At 51.9% G+C, this 20,469-nt stretch overlaps 2 protein-coding genes and 1 long non-coding RNA gene across 10 annotated transcripts in view; 2 read left to right on the top strand and 1 right to left on the bottom strand.

Moving 5' to 3' along the window:
• Positions 1–190: 190 nt before the first annotated feature.
• On the bottom strand, positions 191–7,864 carry PKDREJ (polycystin family receptor for egg jelly). Its single transcript, XM_035273143.3, has one exon. The coding sequence runs from the start codon at positions 7,834–7,836 to the stop codon at positions 1,087–1,089; it is 6,750 nt and encodes a 2,249-aa protein (XP_035129034.3). The 5' UTR covers positions 7,837–7,864; the 3' UTR covers positions 191–1,086.
• A 1,903-nt stretch (positions 7,865–9,767) lies between these two features.
• Positions 9,768–12,347, top strand: LOC144578427 (uncharacterized). Its single transcript, XR_013524194.1, has 3 exons — positions 9,768–9,889; positions 10,136–10,218; positions 12,210–12,347. It is a non-coding gene; the product is annotated as an uncharacterized LOC144578427 (long non-coding RNA).
• A 3,088-nt stretch (positions 12,348–15,435) lies between these two features.
• Positions 15,436–20,469, top strand: part of TTC38 (tetratricopeptide repeat domain 38) — a 34,592-nt gene continuing 29,558 nt past the window's right edge. For 6 of the 8 annotated variants that reach the window (XR_013524157.1, XR_013524156.1, XM_078343492.1 and 3 more), the window contains exons 1-3: positions 16,018–16,089; positions 16,547–16,624; positions 19,837–19,918. Coding sequence is in view for 4 of the 8 variants with exons in the window: in XM_078343492.1 (XP_078199618.1) it covers positions 16,057–16,089; positions 16,547–16,624; positions 19,837–19,918 (193 nt within the window). In the remaining 4 variants the exon portion in view is untranslated. Of the gene's footprint in view, positions 15,586–16,017; positions 16,090–16,546; positions 16,625–19,836; positions 19,919–20,469 lie in introns of those variants that run through there. The other 2 variants (XM_078343498.1, XM_035273135.3) reach the window with 1 other exon arrangement.

The following is a 20,469-nucleotide window of genomic DNA, read 5'->3' as shown; positions in this document are numbered from 1 at the left end:
GAAGGTGTCTATTGGTACCTGCGGGGGCCTAGTGTGCTATGTTCATTTCAGCGCAGCTGAGGATGACAGGTACAGCAAAGTGGGTGCACCCACCCATCTCATTTGATTGTCCCCCTTTTCCGGCCCTCCACTTGGCGGGCAGGAGCTATGCGTGTATGTGCCCCTCACACGGAAATCACTGCAAGGCTCACAGAAGAGATCTCACATTTAATTCTGAGAAAGCTTAAGGTGGCATCTACATAAATGCACATACTTCTGAATGAAAATAGTACAGCTGCCGGCTCTTGTTTCTGTTACGTGACAAGCCACATTTTCCTTATCCCTAAATGGTCCAGCACGCCATAAATAATCAAATGCCCAAATCCTAGATGCTTGTGTTGCTCTATTCAGCATATAGAACACTTACTATATGTTACTGTGAACCCATATGCACCATTTTGGTGCTTAACAAGACATGTCTCTTGGTCAGAAAAAGTTACTGAATTTTACTTTAACTTGCAGTAGCTTTAAGAATAAATGAGAAGCGCCACTCCTGCGTTCCCAAGCACTTCCAGGAAGTAAGTCCTGGAACTCCCCACTAGGCCCTAAACCCAGGGGAACAAAGAAGAGGGGAGACTGCAGTCCTGGTCTGCAAAGGGGCCTCCCAGCGAGGCCAAGGAGTTTGGGGCTCGGTGCTGGAGCAACAGGCCATCGGCTTCCAGCGTGGGTCAAGCCCAGAAACACCCGACAATGCACCACCCTGGCCAGGTCCCTCTCTCAAATCTGCTTCTCAAAACCTAAACTGCTGCTGACACCAAAGAAACAGGGCTGCCCTTGTACCCCGAGTCACATAACTCCCCTCTAAAGGGAAATCAGTCCAGGAACCTCACGCTGTGACCCTCCTCGCTCCTCAGGTGCTACACTCCACAACTCACACTCCCAAGAGCAGAGGCCAAGACTGGAGGTAATTCCAAGTGTAGGGGATGTGCCAGGTGAAGGACATGAGTAGAAAGCCTGATGAAGCCACTGACACTTCCTAATCCCCTTCATCCCATAGACTCAGCATTTGGGGAAACGCTCACTTGAGACTCTTGAAACCATAATTCATCAAACAACAAGGTAAACCATTTTCTTCCCATTGATATTTCTGGTCTTCAACCCCAGAAAACGGCGGCTGTTCTTCTCTGGCTGCCCATACATCATGTCAGTAAAGAACTCAGGCTCGTCTTTGGCCTTAGATCGGGAGGTCAGAAAGCTGAATATGGTTCTCAGTTTACGACATAAATATGTCATGGCTTCCACTTCCTCCGAGGGCTCCTCATATACGGGCTGCTTCATTTCCTCATAGGCAGACAGAATTACAGCCTGAAATAAGTTGATCAAGATGCAGATCATCACCAGCACGAAAGACCAGAGGAACAGGACCCCCAGAATCCTGTTATTGGAAAAGTCAGTGTTCTGGAAAGCTGAGACACAATAGGAAAATACTGTCTGAGTGGAATGAATCAAGTTACTGTAATTCCATTCATGCTGACCGAACACCAGGTAACCGAAAGCCGTGTATGCGAAGAAATACACGGACACAGCAAATGCCATGTGGCAGATGCCAGGGAGGGCAGCCTGGATGGCCCTCTGAGCCAGACGCACATCATAGAAGAATCTGGAATACCTGAGGGTCTTCAAAATCGTCAGAAATAACAGGAAACCCAAAATTATCCTCATGACGTGATCTACGTGAGAAACCGCATGAAAAGGAATGAAGTCTTCAGGGTTCGACGAGTAAAACTGGATTATGCCCGTGGCCAGGAAATGTTTCCTGAAGAAGAGCACAATCAACACAGTGAACAGGCACTTTAAAGCCAAGTTGAGCAAATTATACACACTTCTCACATAGGAGGCTCTTTCTTGAATAATGATATAACCCTCATCGACAATGTAGGCTAAGAAAAGAATGAGAATGGCCACGTATAAGTAGATTTCTGCTGAAGTGTTCCTGTCGAAATCAGCAAGAGAAAAAGAGTGTAGAGAGACGCTTGTGTTGACAACTCCTAACTGAGAGACCTCGAACATGACTGAAATGCTGCAGAGCAGATTTACGTCGGGATTAAAAGTCGTTAATTCCAAAAGCACAGCCCATGTCTTCTCATCAAGCCAATTGCTTTCCTGAAGTCCTCTGAGCCTCAGTGTGGAATTAAACCGCTGCTGTTCTGGAAAAAAGTAGAATGCATAGCCTCCAGATCCGTAAGTGTGTAGTAGTCCATAGGAATAATACAGCCATTGCTTTCCTTGAGGCTTATAGGTAAATCCACTGATACTCTCGTCTACAGCCTGCTGATCAACTCCATTCCAAAAGCCAGAATAGTTTTTTGTGTCTTCTGGGTCAATGCCATATGTGGGATGACAATGAATTTCTCTTCTGATACTGCTTTGCACAAACTTTTCGGCAGGTAGACACATTTTCCCACTAGATTTTGCTCTCACTTGCCTCATCAATGGAAGGCCAAGGATTTTAGATGAGCTTTCAGGAAGAAATGTTGGATTCAGGTCATTGTGTAACAAAGGCAACAGCACGCTGTGCAGCCATCTGTAGATGTCTTCCAGGTTAGTCACAGTAGCAAGATCCACAGAGAACCGATCACGGATAAACTGGTTGTAGTAGAAGGTGTCAGTGTGATATAGCAGCATGACAAGGACCAACAGAAGGGCCAGAAAGATAAAATGAGTTAGAATGGAACTCAGGAGCAGGAGTGCTCTTCTGCTGATCCTCTTCTTTCTTTTGAATATTCTGATTTCATCTTCTGTGAGAGGTCGGTACATGTTCGTGCCTCGGATTCGGACAATCTGGTCATGTATCCTCTGCCTTTCGTCTGGATGCTTACTCATTCCACCCAGCCTGATCTCAGTATATTGATACATGGTTGACCACGAAAGGTTTTTGCAATACTTGGGTTTATTTGTTCTGAAGCCTGACAAGAGTATAATCTTACATGGCTGCACCAGAAACACTGACTGACAGAATGAACAAAAAGATGCAAAGAGCCATTCCATCGACTTGTCATAGCCATAAGTCAGTCCATAAAATACAATGAAGAATGAGGATATGCTGGAAGTAGCAAAAGCCAAAAACCATGCAACATAAACACACCACCAAGGCAGGACGATCTGGGCCTTTTTCTTAAGCTGCCGGAGCTCCTGTTGGGAAGAGTGCTCTTCGGAAGGGACATTCGGATCATCTTCGTTGTTATTGGAATTTGTATTTGGCCTGCGGGTCTCTGGGGTCTTGATTTGTGCTTTCCTATGCCTGTGCTTGGGTTCGGGGGTGGCTTTAGGAGCAGCCTTAAGGAGCCTGGGTTCGGGGGTTCCTTTTGCAGCCTCCCTAGGAAGCTCCTTAGCAGTTTCATTAGCATGCCACGTTCTCAAGGACTCTTCCCAGTGTCCACTTCCTTCTGCCATTAGAGGAAGCTTTTGAGGAGATGCCTCCTTTAGATCTGCGTGAGGTTTCCTCTGGGAACAGGTGAACAAAAAAGTTATTAATAACTGCACAGGGATTGTAATGAAGACACTTTCGATTCCTATCATCATCGATCTGATGTACTTCCTTTCTCTTGACTCAGTCTGTTGTTTGTTTAGATTAAAGAACATAATATTGCAAAGAAGCGAGCTTAGCAACGTTGCTAAGCAACAGGACAGTCTCTGGAGCCTGCTGAATGTTTTAGCAACACCACCAGCAAAAACAGAGAACCACATGTGGTTTTTCTGGAGCTTACTGCTCACATCTATAAAGAAAAAGTCTTTTCTGGTCAGAGGCTCGTCTGGATGGGTAACTTGAAATGTTCTGTCCAAAGTGGTATCAATAGAAAGCCATTTCTGGCATATGAACAGCCAAACATGCCTACTAAACAGATTTTCCACTTTGATTCTACTTAAATACCAGCTAGGCGAATGGCCCTCGTTGTTGTGCCACACACGGATGGAGTGGATGTCCCCCAAGTCACCTTTTGTCGTTAGGAGGAAAGTGCTAATGCTGCCTCTGTGGAGAGCTGTAAAATGGGGATGGCTTAAACAATGCACATCACTGGTACTCACCGTGCCTCTGAGCTGCACAAAGACATTGGCCCTGGTCCCAGAACCCCCACGACTTCCTGTAAAAACAGTCACCAAGTAGCATAAATTATCATAAGGATCATTATCGGGTAGAACTATCACATGCCCGCGAAGAAACTGGTCCATTTCATCCCTGTACAAGGTCCAGAAAGCTAGGATCATGTATAGGAGAATAACGAAAAGCACAGTGAGGAGGGTCACCGGGTTTTGGTAAAGGGTCTCAATGATGTTTAACCGTAGATCCACAGGATTAGGGATCACAAGCACCTTGGCCATCACATAGTGGGTATGCAGGTGAATGCTGGCGAGTCCAAGTGTGCCCAGCTGCCGCCTGGCCCTCACTAAGTTCTTGCAGACACAGTGCACCTCATGCCAGCTGGTCTTCTCACCAAGAATGCAGTAACCCTCTCTCCACTCACTCTGGATCCCATACATGTCGAGACACTGGACGCTGAAGAGAGAAATTCTTACGAGCTTGTCACTGGGCTTCATGACAAAACGAGGTGCCTGCAGTACTATGGATACAGCACAGAAGGGCGAATGGCTGTGCTGGGCTATGAGTTGCAGCAGGGACAGGGGGAGGCACACCACGCGAGCCTTCTTCACTTTGCAGGCCGGGTCAAACAGGGCACTTTGGCTGGCAACCGGAGGGATGTCGTGAGGCACGAGGAAGGTGGCGACCAGCGCTGTGGGAGTGACCTGACTGCCTGTGTACACCAACACCGTGAACGGCACCGTCACTTCTGTCACGATGTGGACCAGCACCTCCCTAGGCACTCTGCTGTCCACTTGAAAGCTAAACCCACCTGTCGTCTTCGAGGACCCATCAACCTCTCTGTCGGGCCCCACTGTGAGATCAAAAGCTGCAAAGGCCACGTTTTTCCTGACAAGGAACACTTCCGCTACATCAGGTGTGATCTCTAGCACGCTGCCGTTATCTGCAACTCCTGTCATTCTGAATCCAGATATCACGAACGAAGTGTTTTCCTGATCATTTAACCAAGGAAAGGGATCATTTGTGAAATCACAAAACATGGTGGAAATGGGAGCATTTGCAGAAAGACCGGGAACACTGCTTGCATTGAGTGTTGGGTAAAAACAATTTCTGCAGTGCTTCTCATCTCTGAATACCTGGGTAACATCCCATTTTTCAACTTTCTTGACATACATGTTGAAATTGGGGGTTCTCATTGAGGTGGTTTCGTTGCCTGGCACCTTATTAGCCAGTATTGTGTCTGACAGAGATTCTAATACACAGAAAGGATCTTTCATCGCTTGGTTAGAAGAAGTCAGATTAAGAATATTGGACATAGTCATTAATATTCCAGTGCTCACAATTTCTATTTGTTCAGATCGAAAGTGTTGATCTTTTTGTTGATACTCTTGCAAGGCATGATTTGCCTGCCATGTCCTCATGGTGACACGTTTCTGAGCATCCCAAGTGAATTCAGAGGGTTTCTGCGTTAATTTGGTGACAGCCATGACCACCTGGCCAATTTCCACCAAAGTGCTCGCAGGAAGAAGGAAAGACTGTTCAACGAGGTGTTCTCGGAGACTGACTCTGTCATCTTGAAGCGAGAATTCCGTTCTCATGTTATTCAAAACGGAAGCGACTACGTACATTAAGTAACCTGCGGGTAAAAAATCCTGCTTTTGAATCAAAGTAGACAGCAAGGAACTCGGTCCCATGGTGAAACTGAGTAACTGATTCAACACAGTTTTTGATGAATTTTTGTTGGTGGGAGCTTGTGCAGTAGCATACAAAGTCACCTGAGAAAAAGCTCCTAGAGCGTCGTAGACCTGGGCATATATCTTCAAGGCATATTGATTGGCCAACATACCAACAGGGAGAAAGGAAGGGGGTGCTGTGGACTGAGGCCCCAAGTACAAGATGGTCCCCAGGGTGTTCTCTTTTACTGAACTGATTTCACCAGCACCGTGCACATCAGAAACAATTATTTTATATGTAAGAGGCATGTGCTTATCCCTAAAATTACTACACTGGACAACAAATTTAGTCATAAGTGCGATTCCTTTAGCTGGATTAATTTTGCATTCTCCGATTTGAGGGCCGTGGTTAATAATAAAAGAATGCCTGAAGACCGAGGTCGTTCCAGTCCAACTTGCCAGATGGAGAGAAATCCAAAACTCAGCTTCCAAAAAATACCGAAAAGCAAAAGCTTTTACGGACAGATAAGCACCATGCCTTCCTGTTACAGTTTCCCCGCTCCAGTCAAATAGCATCTCACCACCTGAAGAAGACAAAAGTGACCATCTGTAGACATCACGGCTCGCACAGTTCGTGCAGTTCAGGAACAAAGCAAACCTGTCGGAGACAGCTAACGTCCTCTCACAGTTTTCCATACATGTGAGGTGTGCTATGGCCTCTGGGCCTTGGAGCACGTGGACCCTTTTATCAGAAAACGCTGTCCTCGAATCCTTCCGAATCACCATTCTGAAGAAATACACCTGGTCGCCTTTCAGTGTTTCTGGTGGAAGTGTCAGTACAGGGCCAGAGGCCCAGGGCCACTTCAGATTGGCCTGCTCGGGGTGACAGACGTCCTTACTCCCCAGGATTATTTGATCCCCACGGTAGTTTCTGGGATCTGTGGTACAGTACCACAAGAACTGGAGTCCCTGTAACGGGCTGTCTGCATCTGGGTCTGAGGACGTGGACCCATCCAGAATCAGCCGCTCTGGGAAATTAGCTGTAATGTGGGCCTCCCCAAGCATCACTGCCTGCAGGGGACTCCTGGTGATCCAGACATAGACGGCGTCTGAGTCTTTCACCTCGGACATCTTGGGGTTCCCTGTGACGATGGACACCGTGAAATTAAACACATACACCCCCCAGTATAATGAATGGCTGGGAATGTGAATAAACAAGGGGCTCCTCCTGATTTCCAGCTGGGGCAAGTCCAAGGGCTGCGTCCAGTCGGGCGCGTGGCCCACGGCGGGCACGGAGAACACCTGCCAGTACTGGGAGATGGCGAGAGCGCCCGGGCAATCTAGCTGCACCGAGGCGTTGAGGGTGGTCTCCGCCGTCCTGCTCAGGCGCACCGGGGCGCCCCTCCGGTCCGTGTTGATCCTCACGCTCTGGATGACGCAGGCGTCTATCTGGCAGGACACGGACGACTCGACGGCTCTGTAGCGGGACGAGTTGACGGCCTGCCACACCACGCGCGCTGGGCCGTCTGTGGGGCACTCGGTGCGGGCCACGAAGCCCGACTGGGCCCGTGGGCCGGGCGCCGCAGAGCGCGGGGAGACGCGGGTGGCGGGGGCGGCCCGGGGGGCGGGGCCGGGTCCCAGCAGCCGCAGGAGGAAGGTCCAGGCCGGGCACCCGGGCGGGCGCGGCAGCGGCGCGGACCACGTTAGGGAGAGGCGGCCGCGGCGCGCGGAGAGCTGCAGGTCGACGGGCGTGGGCAGTGCGGGCCGGGGCGGGCGCTGGGCGCTGAGCAGGACGCGCAGGTCGAGGCAGTACCAGCGCCGTCGGGCCCCGCCGCGGGGGAAGCAGAGACCGCCGCCGCCGCTCAGGACCACGCCGCCCGCCCGCACCGCGCGGAGCCGCAGACGGAGGCGGGCGCGACCTACGCGCACTCCGAGGCCGGGGACACCCCTCAGGAGGCCGCCGGGCGCCCCGGGAACGGCGGCCGGGGCCCCGCGAGGAGCCGGCGGCGGCGGCGGCAGGAGGCGGCGCAGGCCCAGGCCCAGGCCCAGGAGGAGGAGGAGGAGGAGCGCAGGCCCAGGCCGCATGGCGCCCGTCAGGGAGAAGTTGGCAGGCACCGCGGAGGGCGCGAGGCGCGTCCAACGGCCTCGGGGGTCGCGGGTACAGTGGGGGTCTCGGGCATCGAAGGCCACGGGCGGAGGGGTCTCAGAGGCAGAACGTCCCAGAGAGTAGCTGGGACCTGGGAGCTGGGGGTCAGTCGGCACTGGGGGGCTTCTTGGCACCCGTCCCCTCTCCGTTCCCAGGGTCAGGATGGCTGTGGGGGGTGGTGCGGGGGGTAGTTCAGCCCTGTGCAGACCACGGAGAAGGGGCTTCAGCAGGAACCTTTGGGAGAGCCAGTCACAGCTGGGAGCTCAGGAGGGAACTGTGAGATCCCTGGGCGCCCAGGAAGATCTGACTTTGCGTTTCTTACTTTGGGTTCGGTTTGCTCTTTTCTTTCTAGTTGGTTTTTGGTTTTTGTTTTGAGATGGAGTCTCTGTCACCCAGGCTGGAGTGCAGTGGTGCGACCTCACGTGATCCACCCACCTCGATCTCCCAAAGTGCTGGGTCTACAGGCCTGAGCCACTGTGACTGGCCTCATTCTTTAATTCTATTTTTGCTGTATATTTTGGGACTTGATTGATTTTAGAGACAGGTTTTGCTCTGTTGCTCAGGCTGGAGTGCAGTGGTGCAATCATAGCTCACTGTAACCTTGAACTGGACTCAAGGAATCCTCCTGCCTCAGCCCCCCAGATAACAGGTCTACCTGACTACACCGACTCATGTTTTTACTTTTGTAGAGATGGGGGGTCTTGCTGTGTTTCACAGGCTGGTCTCAAACTTGGGGTCTTAACTGATTCTCCCCTGTGTTAGTCCATTTTCATGCTGCTGATAAAGACGTACCCAAGACTGGGAAGAAGAGGTTTAGTTGGACTTACAGTTCCACATGGCTGGGGAGGCGTCAGAATCATGGCGGGAGGTGAAAGGCACTTCTTACACGGCAGTGGCCAGAGAAAATGAGGAATACACAAAAGCGGAAACCCTGATAAAACCGTCAGATCTTCTGAGACGCGTTCACTACCACAAGAACAGTACGGGGAAACTACCCCCATGATTCAATGATCTCCCGCTGGATCCCTCCCACAACACATTCATTCCCACAGTTCAAGATGAGATCTGGGTGGGGACAAGCCAAACCATATCATCCCCACTCCACCTCCCAAAGTACTGGGTTTGTAGGGGTGAGCCGTCTCATCTGGCCTTCTGTTTATTAAATATACACACATTTGTGGTTGTCTTGATGAGTTGCTCATGTTATCATTATGAAATGTCTCTTTCTCTCTTTTTTTTTTTTTTCTTTGAGACAGAGTCTCACTACACCGACCAGGCTGAAATGCAATGGTGTGATCGGAGCTCACTGCAGCCTGGATCTCCCTGGGCTCAGGTGATCCTCCCACCTCAGCTTCCCGAGTAGCTGGGACTACAGGCATGTGCCACCACGCCTGGCCTCGTTTTGTATTTTTTGTAGAGAGGAGATTTTGCCGTGTTACCAACACTGGTCTCAAATTCCTGAGCTCAAGTGATCCGCCCACTTTGGCCTCCCAAAGTGCTGGGATTACAGGTGTGAGCCGCCACGCCTGGCCATGAAACCTCGCTCTTGATCACTGGTAGTACCGTTTGTTTCAGAGTCTAATTTACCTGATATTAAAATAGCCACACTAGCCCTCTTCTGCTTACCGCTTATATGGCATTTTTTCCCATTCATTTACTTTCAACTTAATTGTGTCTTTATATTTAAAGTGGTCTTTTGTAGGCAACATGTAATGGAGGTTTTTTTAATCTAGCCAATCTCTGCCTTTTAATGGAAATATTTGTACCATCACCATTTAACATGATTATTGATATGGCTGGATTTAGGTCTACCACTTTATTATTTGTATTCTTACTGTCCCCCCCCCGTTTTTTTTTTTTTTTTTTTGAGACAGGGTTTTCCTCTGCCACCCGGGCTGGAGTGCCGTGGCACCATTGCAGCTCACTGTGGCTGCCAGTTCCTGAGCTCACGTGATTCTCCTGCCTCAGCCTCTTGAGTATCTGGGACTACAGGTACATAGCACCCCTCCCAGCTAACTTTTCTTTTTTGGTAGAGATAGGGTCTCCCTATGTTGTCCAGGCTGTTCTTGAACTCTTGGCTTCAAGTAATTCTCCCCCCTTAGCCACCCAAAGTGCTGGATTACAGGTATGAGCCTCCATGCCCAGCCTATTGCATCCATTTCTTCAGCTCCTACTACATGCTATGTATTTTTCTAGGCATTAGCTCTGGTCCCAGTTCTTACAGAGCTTCTATTACAGTGGGAGTGATCAGAAATAATCAAGCCAAGATATAATGTGTGTGATTTCAGCTGTGAAAAGCGGTATGAAGAAAAGTAAGGCAGGTAAGAAATAAGGAATAGGAATGAGCTATGAGAGTCAGGAACGGCCTTTGGGGAGGTGCCATCTGAGCCCACAGATCTGCATGAAGTAAGGGAGCTAGCTGTAATGAGGGATAAGGAATAGCCTTCCTGGGAGGGGGACTGTATGTGCAAAAGCATTGAGACAGGCAGGAGAGAGGTTAATAATGTGTTGGGTAAGTGGGAAGATGGTGAGTGGGGGAAAATGTAATTGGACAGATGGCCCAAGACAGAGCAGGCAGGGTCTTGTAGGGCACAGTAACTAACACTGTTGGATTTTCTCTCATGTGGGCTGGGAAGCCTTTGGAGGGTTTTGAGCAGCAAAGGGGCCTGACCTGATTTCCATCTTGCAAGCATCATCCTACTGTTGGGAAACAGGTTGACGGTAAGCAAGAGTGGAAGCAGGTAGGCCAGTGAGGCGGGCCCAGTGCAGTGGAAGGGACAGGCCTGGGTGTTGGAGGGCCCGGTGCAGTGGAAGGGACAGGCCTGGGTGTTGGAGGGCCCGGTGCAGTGGAAGGGACAGGCCTGGGTGTTGGAGGGCCCGGTGCAGTGGAAGGGACAGGCCTGGGTGTTGGAGGGCCCGGTGCAGTGGAAGGGACAGGCCTGGGTGTTGGAGGGCCCGGTGCAGTGGAAGGGACAGGCCTGGGTGTTGGAGGGCCCGGTGCAGTGGAAGGGACAGGCCTGGGTGTTGGAGGGCCCGGTGCAGTGGAAGGGACAGGCCTGGGTGTTGGAGGGCCCGGTGCAGTGGAAGGGACAGGCCTGGGTGTTGGAGGGCCCGGTGCAGTGGAAGGGACAGGCCTGGGTGTTGGAGGGCCCGGTGCAGTGGAAGGGACAGGCCTGGGTGTTGGAGGGCCCGGTGCAGTGGAAGGGACAGGCCTGGGTGTTGGAGGGCCCGGTGCAGTGGAAGGGACAGGCCTGGGTGTTGGAGGGCCCGGTGCAGTGGAACGGACAGGCCTGGGTGTTGGAGGGCCCGGTGCAGTGGAACGGACAGGCCTGGGTGTTGGAGGGCCCGGTGCAGTGGAACGGACAGGCCTGGGTGTTGGAGGGCCCGGTGCAGTGGAAGGGACAGGCCTGGGTGTTGGAGGGCCCGGTGCAGTGGAAGGGACAGGCCTGGGTGTTGGAGGGCCCGGTGCAGTGGAAGGGACAGGCCTGGGTGTTGGAGGGCCCGGTGCAGTGGAACGGACAGGCCTGGGTGTTGGAGGGTCAGCTGGTGCGTGCATGAGCTGATCTTGGCTCCGTTTGGCTTTGTGTGTGGAAGAGACAGCACTGGTTAATGGATTAGATGTCAGAAGGACCAGCTACGTCATTTTGGGGGCCCTCTGCCAATGAAAAGCATGGTTCCTCATTCAAATATTCCTCGGAATTTTAGCACAGCTACAGCAGAGCATTAAGCAAGCACGGGCCCTTTTATATGTGCACAACCATGAACCCAGTGCTGCACGTCAGATGTGAAAAAGAGCAAACGAGGACAGCTCCGCGTGCCTGTCAGTGGCCAGGAAGCGGTCTTTATTGGGGGGATCTCAGGAAATTGCTGCCTTGATAGGTCAAACATGGTCACATGCCAGCTGTTTCCTGTTGGTCATTCTGATCCAAGTCTCGTATTTAGGGGCTCCATGGAGTGAACGTGTCCCCGAATTAATATACTCAAGCCCTAGTTGCCAACGTGATGGTATTTGGAGGTGGACCCTTTGGGAGGTATAATAATGAGAGTTAATTAGGTCATGAGGGTGGGGCACTCATGGTGGGTATATTAGTCCATTTTCACGATGCCGACAAAGACACACCTGAGACTGGGCAATTTACTAAAGAAAGAGGTTTATTGGACTTATAGTTCCATGTGGGTGAGAAGGCCTCACAGTCATGGCAGAAAGTGAAAGGCACGTCTCACATGGCTGCAGACAAGGGAAAAGAGCTTGTGCAGGGAAACTCCCCTTTTTAAAAGCATCAGATCTCATGAGGCTTATTCATGGTCACAGGAAGAGCATGGGAAAGACCCGCCCCCATGATTCAATTACCTCCCACTGGGTCCCTCTCACAATACCTGGGAACGCAAGATGAGATTTGGATGGGACACAGCCAAACCACATCAGCAGCCTGAGGGGAAGAGGAGAAACATGCCCCCTCCACCGCCATGCATAGGCACACACCAGGCAAAGACCACGTGAAGACAGAAGTAGGCAGCAGTCCGCAAACCAGGAACTGGACGGTGCTGTCACCCTGATCTTGGATTCCAGCCACCAGAGCATGAGAAATACATTGTTTGAACCACTCGGTCTGTGGTATTTTGTAATGGCAGCCAGAGCAGACTAGGGGTAGGGGAAATAAATGCCAGGACTGAAGACAGATTAGGGTTGTCAGAGGTCACATAGGGAGGAGGCACCGTGGAGAAGTGGACAGACCCTGGAGTCCTCTAGTACTTAAAGGTCCAGCCAAGGTGGAGCTGGAGGAGGAGGGCAGTAGGGCAGGAGAGCAGGGAAGTGGGGGGCAGTCCTGGAAGCCAGGGCCAGAGGGTTTCAAGAAAGAGGGCATTGCCAGCCATGTCCAAGGTGGCTGAGGTCAGAGAGATGAATTGCCACTGAATTTGGGAACAGGAGGTCTTTGGTGTCCTGGACAAGAGTAGTGTCCGTGGCGTGTTGGGGACAAAAGTTTGAGTGGAGTGGACTGACAGGGAAATGGAAAGAAGATGGGGAGGTGGAATGATCACACACAATTCTTTGGGTAAGTTCTGGTGGGCAGTAGCCAGGGAGAAATGGGATGAGCAAAGGGTATTTCTTACTAATTTATAAAATATCTAAAATTTACATAAAGATACAGGAAAGAGTAAAGACCACTCCTATGCCCATCCCCCAGCTAAAGAAATAAAACTATTTCAATAGGGCTGTAAACCTCAGTGTATCCTTCAAGGGACAATCCCCAGCCTCCTCCTGGGGTAACTATTAACCCAGGTCGTTTTTATTCGCTTGCATTTTCTTTACTGTTTTATTACATAGGGACAAATTTATTAGCAATATACCATTTTGCATGTTACTAGACTTCCCACGATGCCATCGTATTGCACATATTCTTCTACAGATTATAAAGATCACGTTGATTCATGTAGCTTTGTTCATTCATTTTGCCGAGGCCGCCCGCTAGAGTTTATCTATTCTACCGGTGGTTGTCAAGGTTCCTGTCTATGTTTTTCCATTACAAATAATGGTGCTAAGCGCCCTGGGACTGGTTTCCTCAGGATTGTAACCAGTATGTTGGGTAAACAGACTTTTTTTTTTTGACTAGTCTTGGTCAGGCTGCAGTGCAGTGGTGCCATCTCGGCTCACTACAGCTGGCCAGGCACAGGGGCTCACACCTGTAATTCCAGCATTTTGAAAGTCCGAGGCAGGCGGATCACCTAAGGTCGGGAGTTTGAGACCAACCTGACAACATGGAGAAACCCTGTCTCTACTGAAAATACAAAAAATTAGCAGGGCGTGGTGGAACATGCTTGTGATCCCAGCTACTCAGGTGACTGAGGCAGGAGAATCACTTGAACCTGGGAGGCGGAGATTGCGGTAAGTCAGGATCACCGCCGTTGCACTCCAGCCTGGGCAACAAGAGCGAAACTCCGCCTCAAAAAAAAAAAAAAAAGAATTTATATCTCCCTCAACAACCACCTGCTCAGGCAGATGCAGTGCCTGAGCCTAGTTCTTTCCCACTCCGTGGCCAAAAGTTCTTGGTTCACCTTTGATTAAAATAAAGTTACTCGGCTGGATGCAGTGGCTCCCGCCTGTAATCCCAGTACTTTGGGAGGCTGAGGCAGGTGGATCTCCTGAAAGCAGGAGTTTAAGACTAGCTAGGCCAACATGGCGAAAACCCATCTCTACTAAAAGTACAAAAATTAGCCGGGTGTGTGGGCACGTGCCTATAATCGCAGCTACTCTGAGGCTGAGGCAGCAGAATCACTTGAACCTGGGAGGCGGAGGTTGCAGGGAGCCGAGATTGTGCCACTGCACTCCAGCCCGGGTGACAGAGCGAGACTCCATCTCAGAAAATAAAAACAAATAAAAAATAAAGTTTTCTTCAGTAATTAACATGTCCAGCCCATGTAATAGTCAAAACTCTTACTGACTAATACACAATGAGGTTAATTCATCATTGCTTATTAGCTCCTCCCCTCCGCAGCCCTGGCCTTTGCCCTCTCTACAGGCTGCCTCTGGCCCCCAAGCTGGTAGAGGAAGGGGGTGGGGCGAGCCTGTGTTGCTGCTGGCGTCTGTCTGCACTCACCTGCAGAAATGACTCTTCTCTGGAGGGCACGTTGGCCTCGTCAGAGGGTCACTCGAGGGTCTCCCTGGGGGTCTCTCACCTGTGGTCCCTCACTTAGGGGCTTCCCAGACATCCTTCAGCCCAGGGTTTGCAGATTTTTGGCCCACCTGCAACAAGCCCACCACCCCTCCAGACAACCCTGTAGGGCAAAGGCCTGCTTCCTGCCCCCTTTCCCCAATCCCGTAAGGCCACACACCTGGGCCAGAGGAAGCACGGCCACCCTTCCTCCTGACCAGCTGGGAGCGTGGCCTTCACCACTGCAGCCCCTGCACCTCTTTGTCTCTCAGAGCCGCTGCCACCAGCCGACACCAGCTTCTGAGTCCCTGGCCTCCGGGAGCACAGGTCAGGTACTCCCAGGAAGGCCCTGCCACTCAGCAGTGGTGAGTGGAAGGGGAGGGAAATCGCTGCATCGTACCTGACACCTGCAACGAAGTGCTGGGATTACAGGCATGAGCCACCGCACCCGGCCAAGAAATCTTGATATATTCTGGATTCCAGACTGTTACCCAACGTATGATTTGCAAACATTTATTCCCATTGTGTTAATCTTTTCCGTTTCCCGAGCAGTGTCGTTTGATGCGGAAAAGTTTTTAATTTTGATGAAGTCCAGTTTATTTTGTGGTTGCAGTCCTTTTGGTGTCACCTCTAAGAACCCATTGCCAAATCCAAGGTCATGAAGATTTACTTGTTTTCTTCTAAGAATTTTATCTTTTCAGCTCCGACATAAATAATATTGCAATGCAATATTTCAAAAATCAAAACGAATGCAAAAAGTCCATGATGAACAAAATATCAACAATTTAAATAAAGGCCAAATCGGGCCCTGCACTTGGTGTATGCCCTGGATTCTTGCATCCTGGGGCGGGGGCAGATTAAACGAGGGGAGCCCATTGGCTTGGGGCTGTGTGTGGTTGATGGCAGAGTTCGGACCCGGCTGGTCCTGAGGGAGAAGCCACTACTGCAGGCAACAGAACGATTTTTCCGCGGCAAATCCTTGAGAAGGGAGGATGGGAAGCGGCGGGACCACCCAGTGAAGCCGGCCCCGAACGCCAAGTGAGTGTGTGCCGTGCGCGCGCGGGTGGCTGCCGACCGCGACGAGATAAACTTGAAAGTGACCGCTGTCCCAGGGCTCCCTGCTCCCAAGGGACCCTGACAGAGGCCGCCTCCCCAGCAAGGAGAAGCCCCTGGCAAGGGGAGAGGCTCAGACCGCGGTGCGCGCATTCCCGGGCCCGCGCCTCCTCTCTCTCTCGCCCAAGGCTCCGGTCCGATGGGGGAAAGCGCGTGCAGGCCCTAACGCGCCCCTCCAGCCTGGCCCGGATTCCGGCAGCCCCGGGGGCAGGGGAGCCCGAGCAGCCGCGGCGGCGCGGAGTAGTCTGGCCAGGCTTCCGGGGCGGGCCGGGGTCCTGGGCCAGGGCGGACCTGTCCGAAACCCACCAGTGAGGGAGCCGGAGAGCGCGGACGCCCCGCCCCCTCCCCGGAAGGCCCAGGCGTCCGGAGCTACCCACGGGCCGCGACGCGCTCACCATGGCTGTGCCAGCGTCTCTGCGCGACTGCCAGGTACAGCGAGGCTGCTCCCGGCCACGTCCCGCTCGGACCCCGGGTCCAGGGCGTGGCCCGGTGCTGGGCGGGGAGAAATCCCGGCAGCGGCGAGGGTGAATGACAGGAGACCTGGCCCGGGCGCGGGGTCCGAGGAGATCCCTGGGCGCACAGGCGCGTCCGCGGCAACGCCTGGAAGCGACCCGAGGACCTTATTGTGGGATCCCCACCAAAGGAAATAAGGGGCGCCCGTCAGGGTACTCAGGAGACCCCCAAGAGCTCCTAAAAAGCGTAGTTCACTGGGCATGGTGTGGGACGCAGGGAAGCCCGCGAAGGTGAGGGGCTCCCTGCGGTCCGCCCAGCACGGGAAGCCTGAGCCCATTTTGCAGATGAGGAAGATGGAGATCAGAGGGGCCAGGCGACTTGTGTGTGTTGAAGTTTGAAGAAGGCCTTGCTATTCCCTTCTTGCCGTCTGTAGGCCTGGAAGGATGCGAGGCTCCCGCTCTCCACCACAAGCAACGAAGCCTGCAAGCTGTTCGATGCCACACTGACCCAGGTACGCCTCCGAGAGAGGCCGCGGCCCCTTCTCTGGAGGTCTAGGGGAAAGTTTTTAAAATGGGAAATACTTTTTCAATTGCACCGTGACCTTAGAAGTAGACAGCAGTACCTCTATGCACCCTGTACCTGAGGGCGTGGGAGCGCGGGGACATAGCTCTGATCTCTGCCGCCCACAGCGTCCTGAGAGGGCCTCTGCACTCGCCCTCTTCCCCAGGACTGAGTGGTGGGAGGACAGCAGTGGGCGCCGTGGGGGTGTTTTGTGAGGGTGCTGGCCTCCCCTGCCTCCCGCTCTGGCTTGCTGAGGGTCTGTGGCAGGGCTCCCACACCAGGACATGGATCCTTTCCTGGGATGAATCTGAGTATACTGCTCGTACGTAGGTGTGCCAAGACCTTCCGCCACATGACCAGTCATCTCTCTACCAACGAAGGGGCCTATGGTTTCAGAACCAGGAGAGGTCCCAGAAGTAAGATCCAACTAGTTTGTTTGGCAGGTGGGGAAACTGAGGCCCGGAGAGTTGAACCTACTTACCTTGTTGTACCAGAGTGAGCATAGAAAATCAACACCAAGACAAAGGTATGCCCAATTTCAGGGTCTTTATTGCCGGCGGCCACGGAGGACTCGTGTCTCTCCAACCCGTGGCCCCAGAAGGAGGGTGTCGAGACCTTTGATGGCTATAAACCACCTCCTGGGCAGGGGTGAGGGTGAGGGGCTTCGGACATTCCGAGGGCCAGGGGACTCTGGACATTCGGATTTTTACGTAAGTGGTTCACAGAGGTCAAGATAAGCGTTAGTCACACGTTGCCTGGGTAGAGTGGAAATTACAGGCTTTAGTTACTCATTACAAGTCGCAGGGGCTAAGGTGGCGTGGATTTGGACTGCTTGCCTGTCACATTAGCGTTACAGAGAGCAGTTTCAACAGAGAGCCGAGGTGTGGTCGAGGTATGCAGTTTATGGGGCTTTTGCCACCTCACAGCTTGAAGGTTGGCCATGGATTGGAGGCAGAACCAGGATGAACCTGGGCCTAACTACACTGACAGAAAACTACAGCTGGCGGTGAGGCCCCTGCGTACCCACTTCATCCGCAGAAAGGACCAAGGGAGCTCTTAGAAGAAGCCTATGGGCTGAATAAGAGAGGCTGATGGGATGCTGTGAGCCGGGCCAGGGGCGCTCCTCTCATTCCCAGCCTGCCTTGCCGAGGGACTCAGCTCAGGGCATCTGAGCTGTTTATTTTGTTTGACGTAGCTCACTTGCCTTTCCTGTACCTCGCTGGCCTCTGTAGAGCACTCAATTTGTCACACACCACATCCCCAGTCAGCGGCAGCTCGCCCTCCCAGCCTGTGCATATTCTGTCCCGTGTGTCCCTGTCTCTGTGCTGTCCTGAGTTAGAACTTGGGTTCTTTACATGGCTGTGCCAACCCTCCTGTATCTTGTCAAAACGCTTGTTTAGCCTGTAGTCCCAGCTGCTTGGAGGCTGAGGCAGGAGGATTGCTTGAGCCTGGGAGGTTGAGGCTGAAGTGAGCTGTGATTGTGCCACTGTACTCCAGCCTGGGCAACAGAGCAAACCCTGTCTTAAAAAAAAAAAATACATGTGCTAATTCTGTGTAAAGGGTACATTTTAAAACCCAATGCATGACTATAGGTCTAGGACTTTTTTTTTTTTTTTTTTTTTTTTTTTGAGACAAAGTCTCACTCTGTCGCCAGGCACCAAGCTGGAGTGCAGTGGCACAATCTCGGCTCACTGAAATCTCTGCCTCCTGGGTTCAAGCAATTCTCCCTCAGCCTCCCAAGTAGCTGGGACTACAGGCGCATGCCACCAAATCCAGCTAATTTTTGTATTTTTAGTAGAGACGGGGTTTCACCATGTTGGCCAGGATGGTCTCGATCTCTTGACCTTGTGGTCCGCCTGCCTTGGCCTCCCAAAGTGCTGGGATTACAGGTCTAGGACTTTTAAAAAGAGGCATTTGAATAAAGGACTAGGAATAAATACGCTACATTGTTAAAAATGATGAGGTGTTGGGCACAGTAGCTCATGCCTGTAATCCCAGCACTTTGGGAAGCTGAGGCAGGTGGATCACCTGAGGTCAGGAGTTCAAGACCAGCCTAGTCAACCTGGTAAAACCCTGTCTCTACTAAATATACAAAAATTAGCTGGGCCTGGTGGTATGCACCTGTAATCCCAGCTACTCAGGAGGCTGAGGCAGGAGAATTGCTTGAACCCTTGAGGCAGACGTTGCAGTGAGCCTAGATCATGCCATTGCATTCCAGCCTGGGAGACAGCGTGAGACTGTCTCAATGAAAAAAAAAAAGATGGTATAAAATGAGATTCAGGTAAGTTTTATGTTTCAGCTTTTGTGTCTTTCTAACGCTCTAAAATGAATGTTTACTGTGACTTTTTTTTTTTTTGAGACGGAGTTTCGCTCTTGTTACCCAGGCTAGAGTGCAATGGCGTGATCTCGGCTCACCGCAACCTCTGCCTCCTGGGTTCAGGCGATTCTCCTGCCTCGGCTGCCCAGGGAGCTAGGACTGCAGACACGCACCACCACACCTGGCTAACTTTTGTATTATTTGTAGACAACGTTTCACCATGTTGGCCAGGCAGGTCTTGGACTCCTGCCTTCAAGTCATCCACCCACCTCGGCCTCCCAAAGTGCTGGGATTACAGGCATGAGCCATCGCGCCCGGTCAGAACCTGCCTTTTGATGTTCTTTTTTAGAAATGCAGCATCCCTAGCCTTAGAAAGCGTGCCTTGGGTGATGCGTATTTCATTTCCTCATATGAAGAAGGTTATCAGCCAAGCGATGCCTTCTTTGGGTTAAAGTCCAGAAAACACTCAATGTTCTACAAATAAAAACAAATCTGGCTTTATTTTTGTTTTTTGGTTTTTTCGAGATGGAATCTCTGTCATCCAGGCTGGAGTGCAGTGGCGTGATCTTGGCTCACTGCAACCTCGGCCCCTGGGTTCAAGTGATTCTCATGCCTCTGCCTACCAAGTAGCTGGGACTGTGGGCGTGCACCACCACGCCCCACTCATTTTTGTATTTTTAGTAGACATGGGATTTCACCATGTTGGTCAGGCTGGTCTCGAACTCCTTACCTCAGATGACCTGCCTGCCTCCGTCTCCTGAAGTGTAAACCTGGATTTAGAGCCACACCTTTGTTACTATGATCCAAGGGCTCCGTGAGGACTTGTTTTGCTTTTCCCATTTCAGTATGTAAAATGGACCAATGACAAGAGTCTTGGTGGCATCGAGGGCTGCCTGTCAAAGCTCAAAGCAGCAGATCCGACCTTCGGTGAGTGACGCCCTCCCTGGGTGGAGGCGCCCCGCTTCACAGATCCAGCCCCTCTCTCTCCCTGACCCCAGGGTACAGTTGGGATGCAGAAGGCAGGTTGGGTGGCGGCAACCAGGGTGGCATTTGCACAGCTGGAGGGAAGATGACAGCTGCCATTGTATTTGGAAAAACAGCCACTCCCATAAAGATGCCAGTTCTAATAGAAGGGGTTTTTAAGTCTTCTAATTGCCATCAGCTCTGGAATGAAGATGCTGATCACATTCTCAGATGAGGAAACAGGGTTGGCACGAGTAAGACTGGACCTGAAGCCACCCAGCTTGGTTGACAGCTGGGATTAGATAAGGCTTCCTGAATCCAAGGCCCAGAGTCCTGGAACATGAGAGATGGCTGCTGCAGCCTCCCTCAAGGGACCAGTGAGGCCTCATCCAGAGTGGCTGGGGTGAGGTGGGGACCGATGGCTGACAGGCTGGCATGTGTGGACAGTGGGTGTGGGGAAGCCAGGAAGCCAGCACAGTGCATTGCAGGTGTGTGTTCCCAGGGTGGGGAAGCCA

The sequence above is a fragment of the Callithrix jacchus genome, chromosome 1 (assembly GCF_049354715.1).
Source record: "Callithrix jacchus isolate 240 chromosome 1, calJac240_pri, whole genome shotgun sequence".
NCBI classification, from domain to species: Eukaryota; Metazoa; Chordata; class Mammalia; order Primates; family Cebidae; genus Callithrix; species Callithrix jacchus.
This window is presented reverse-complemented; position numbering and strand designations above follow the sequence as displayed.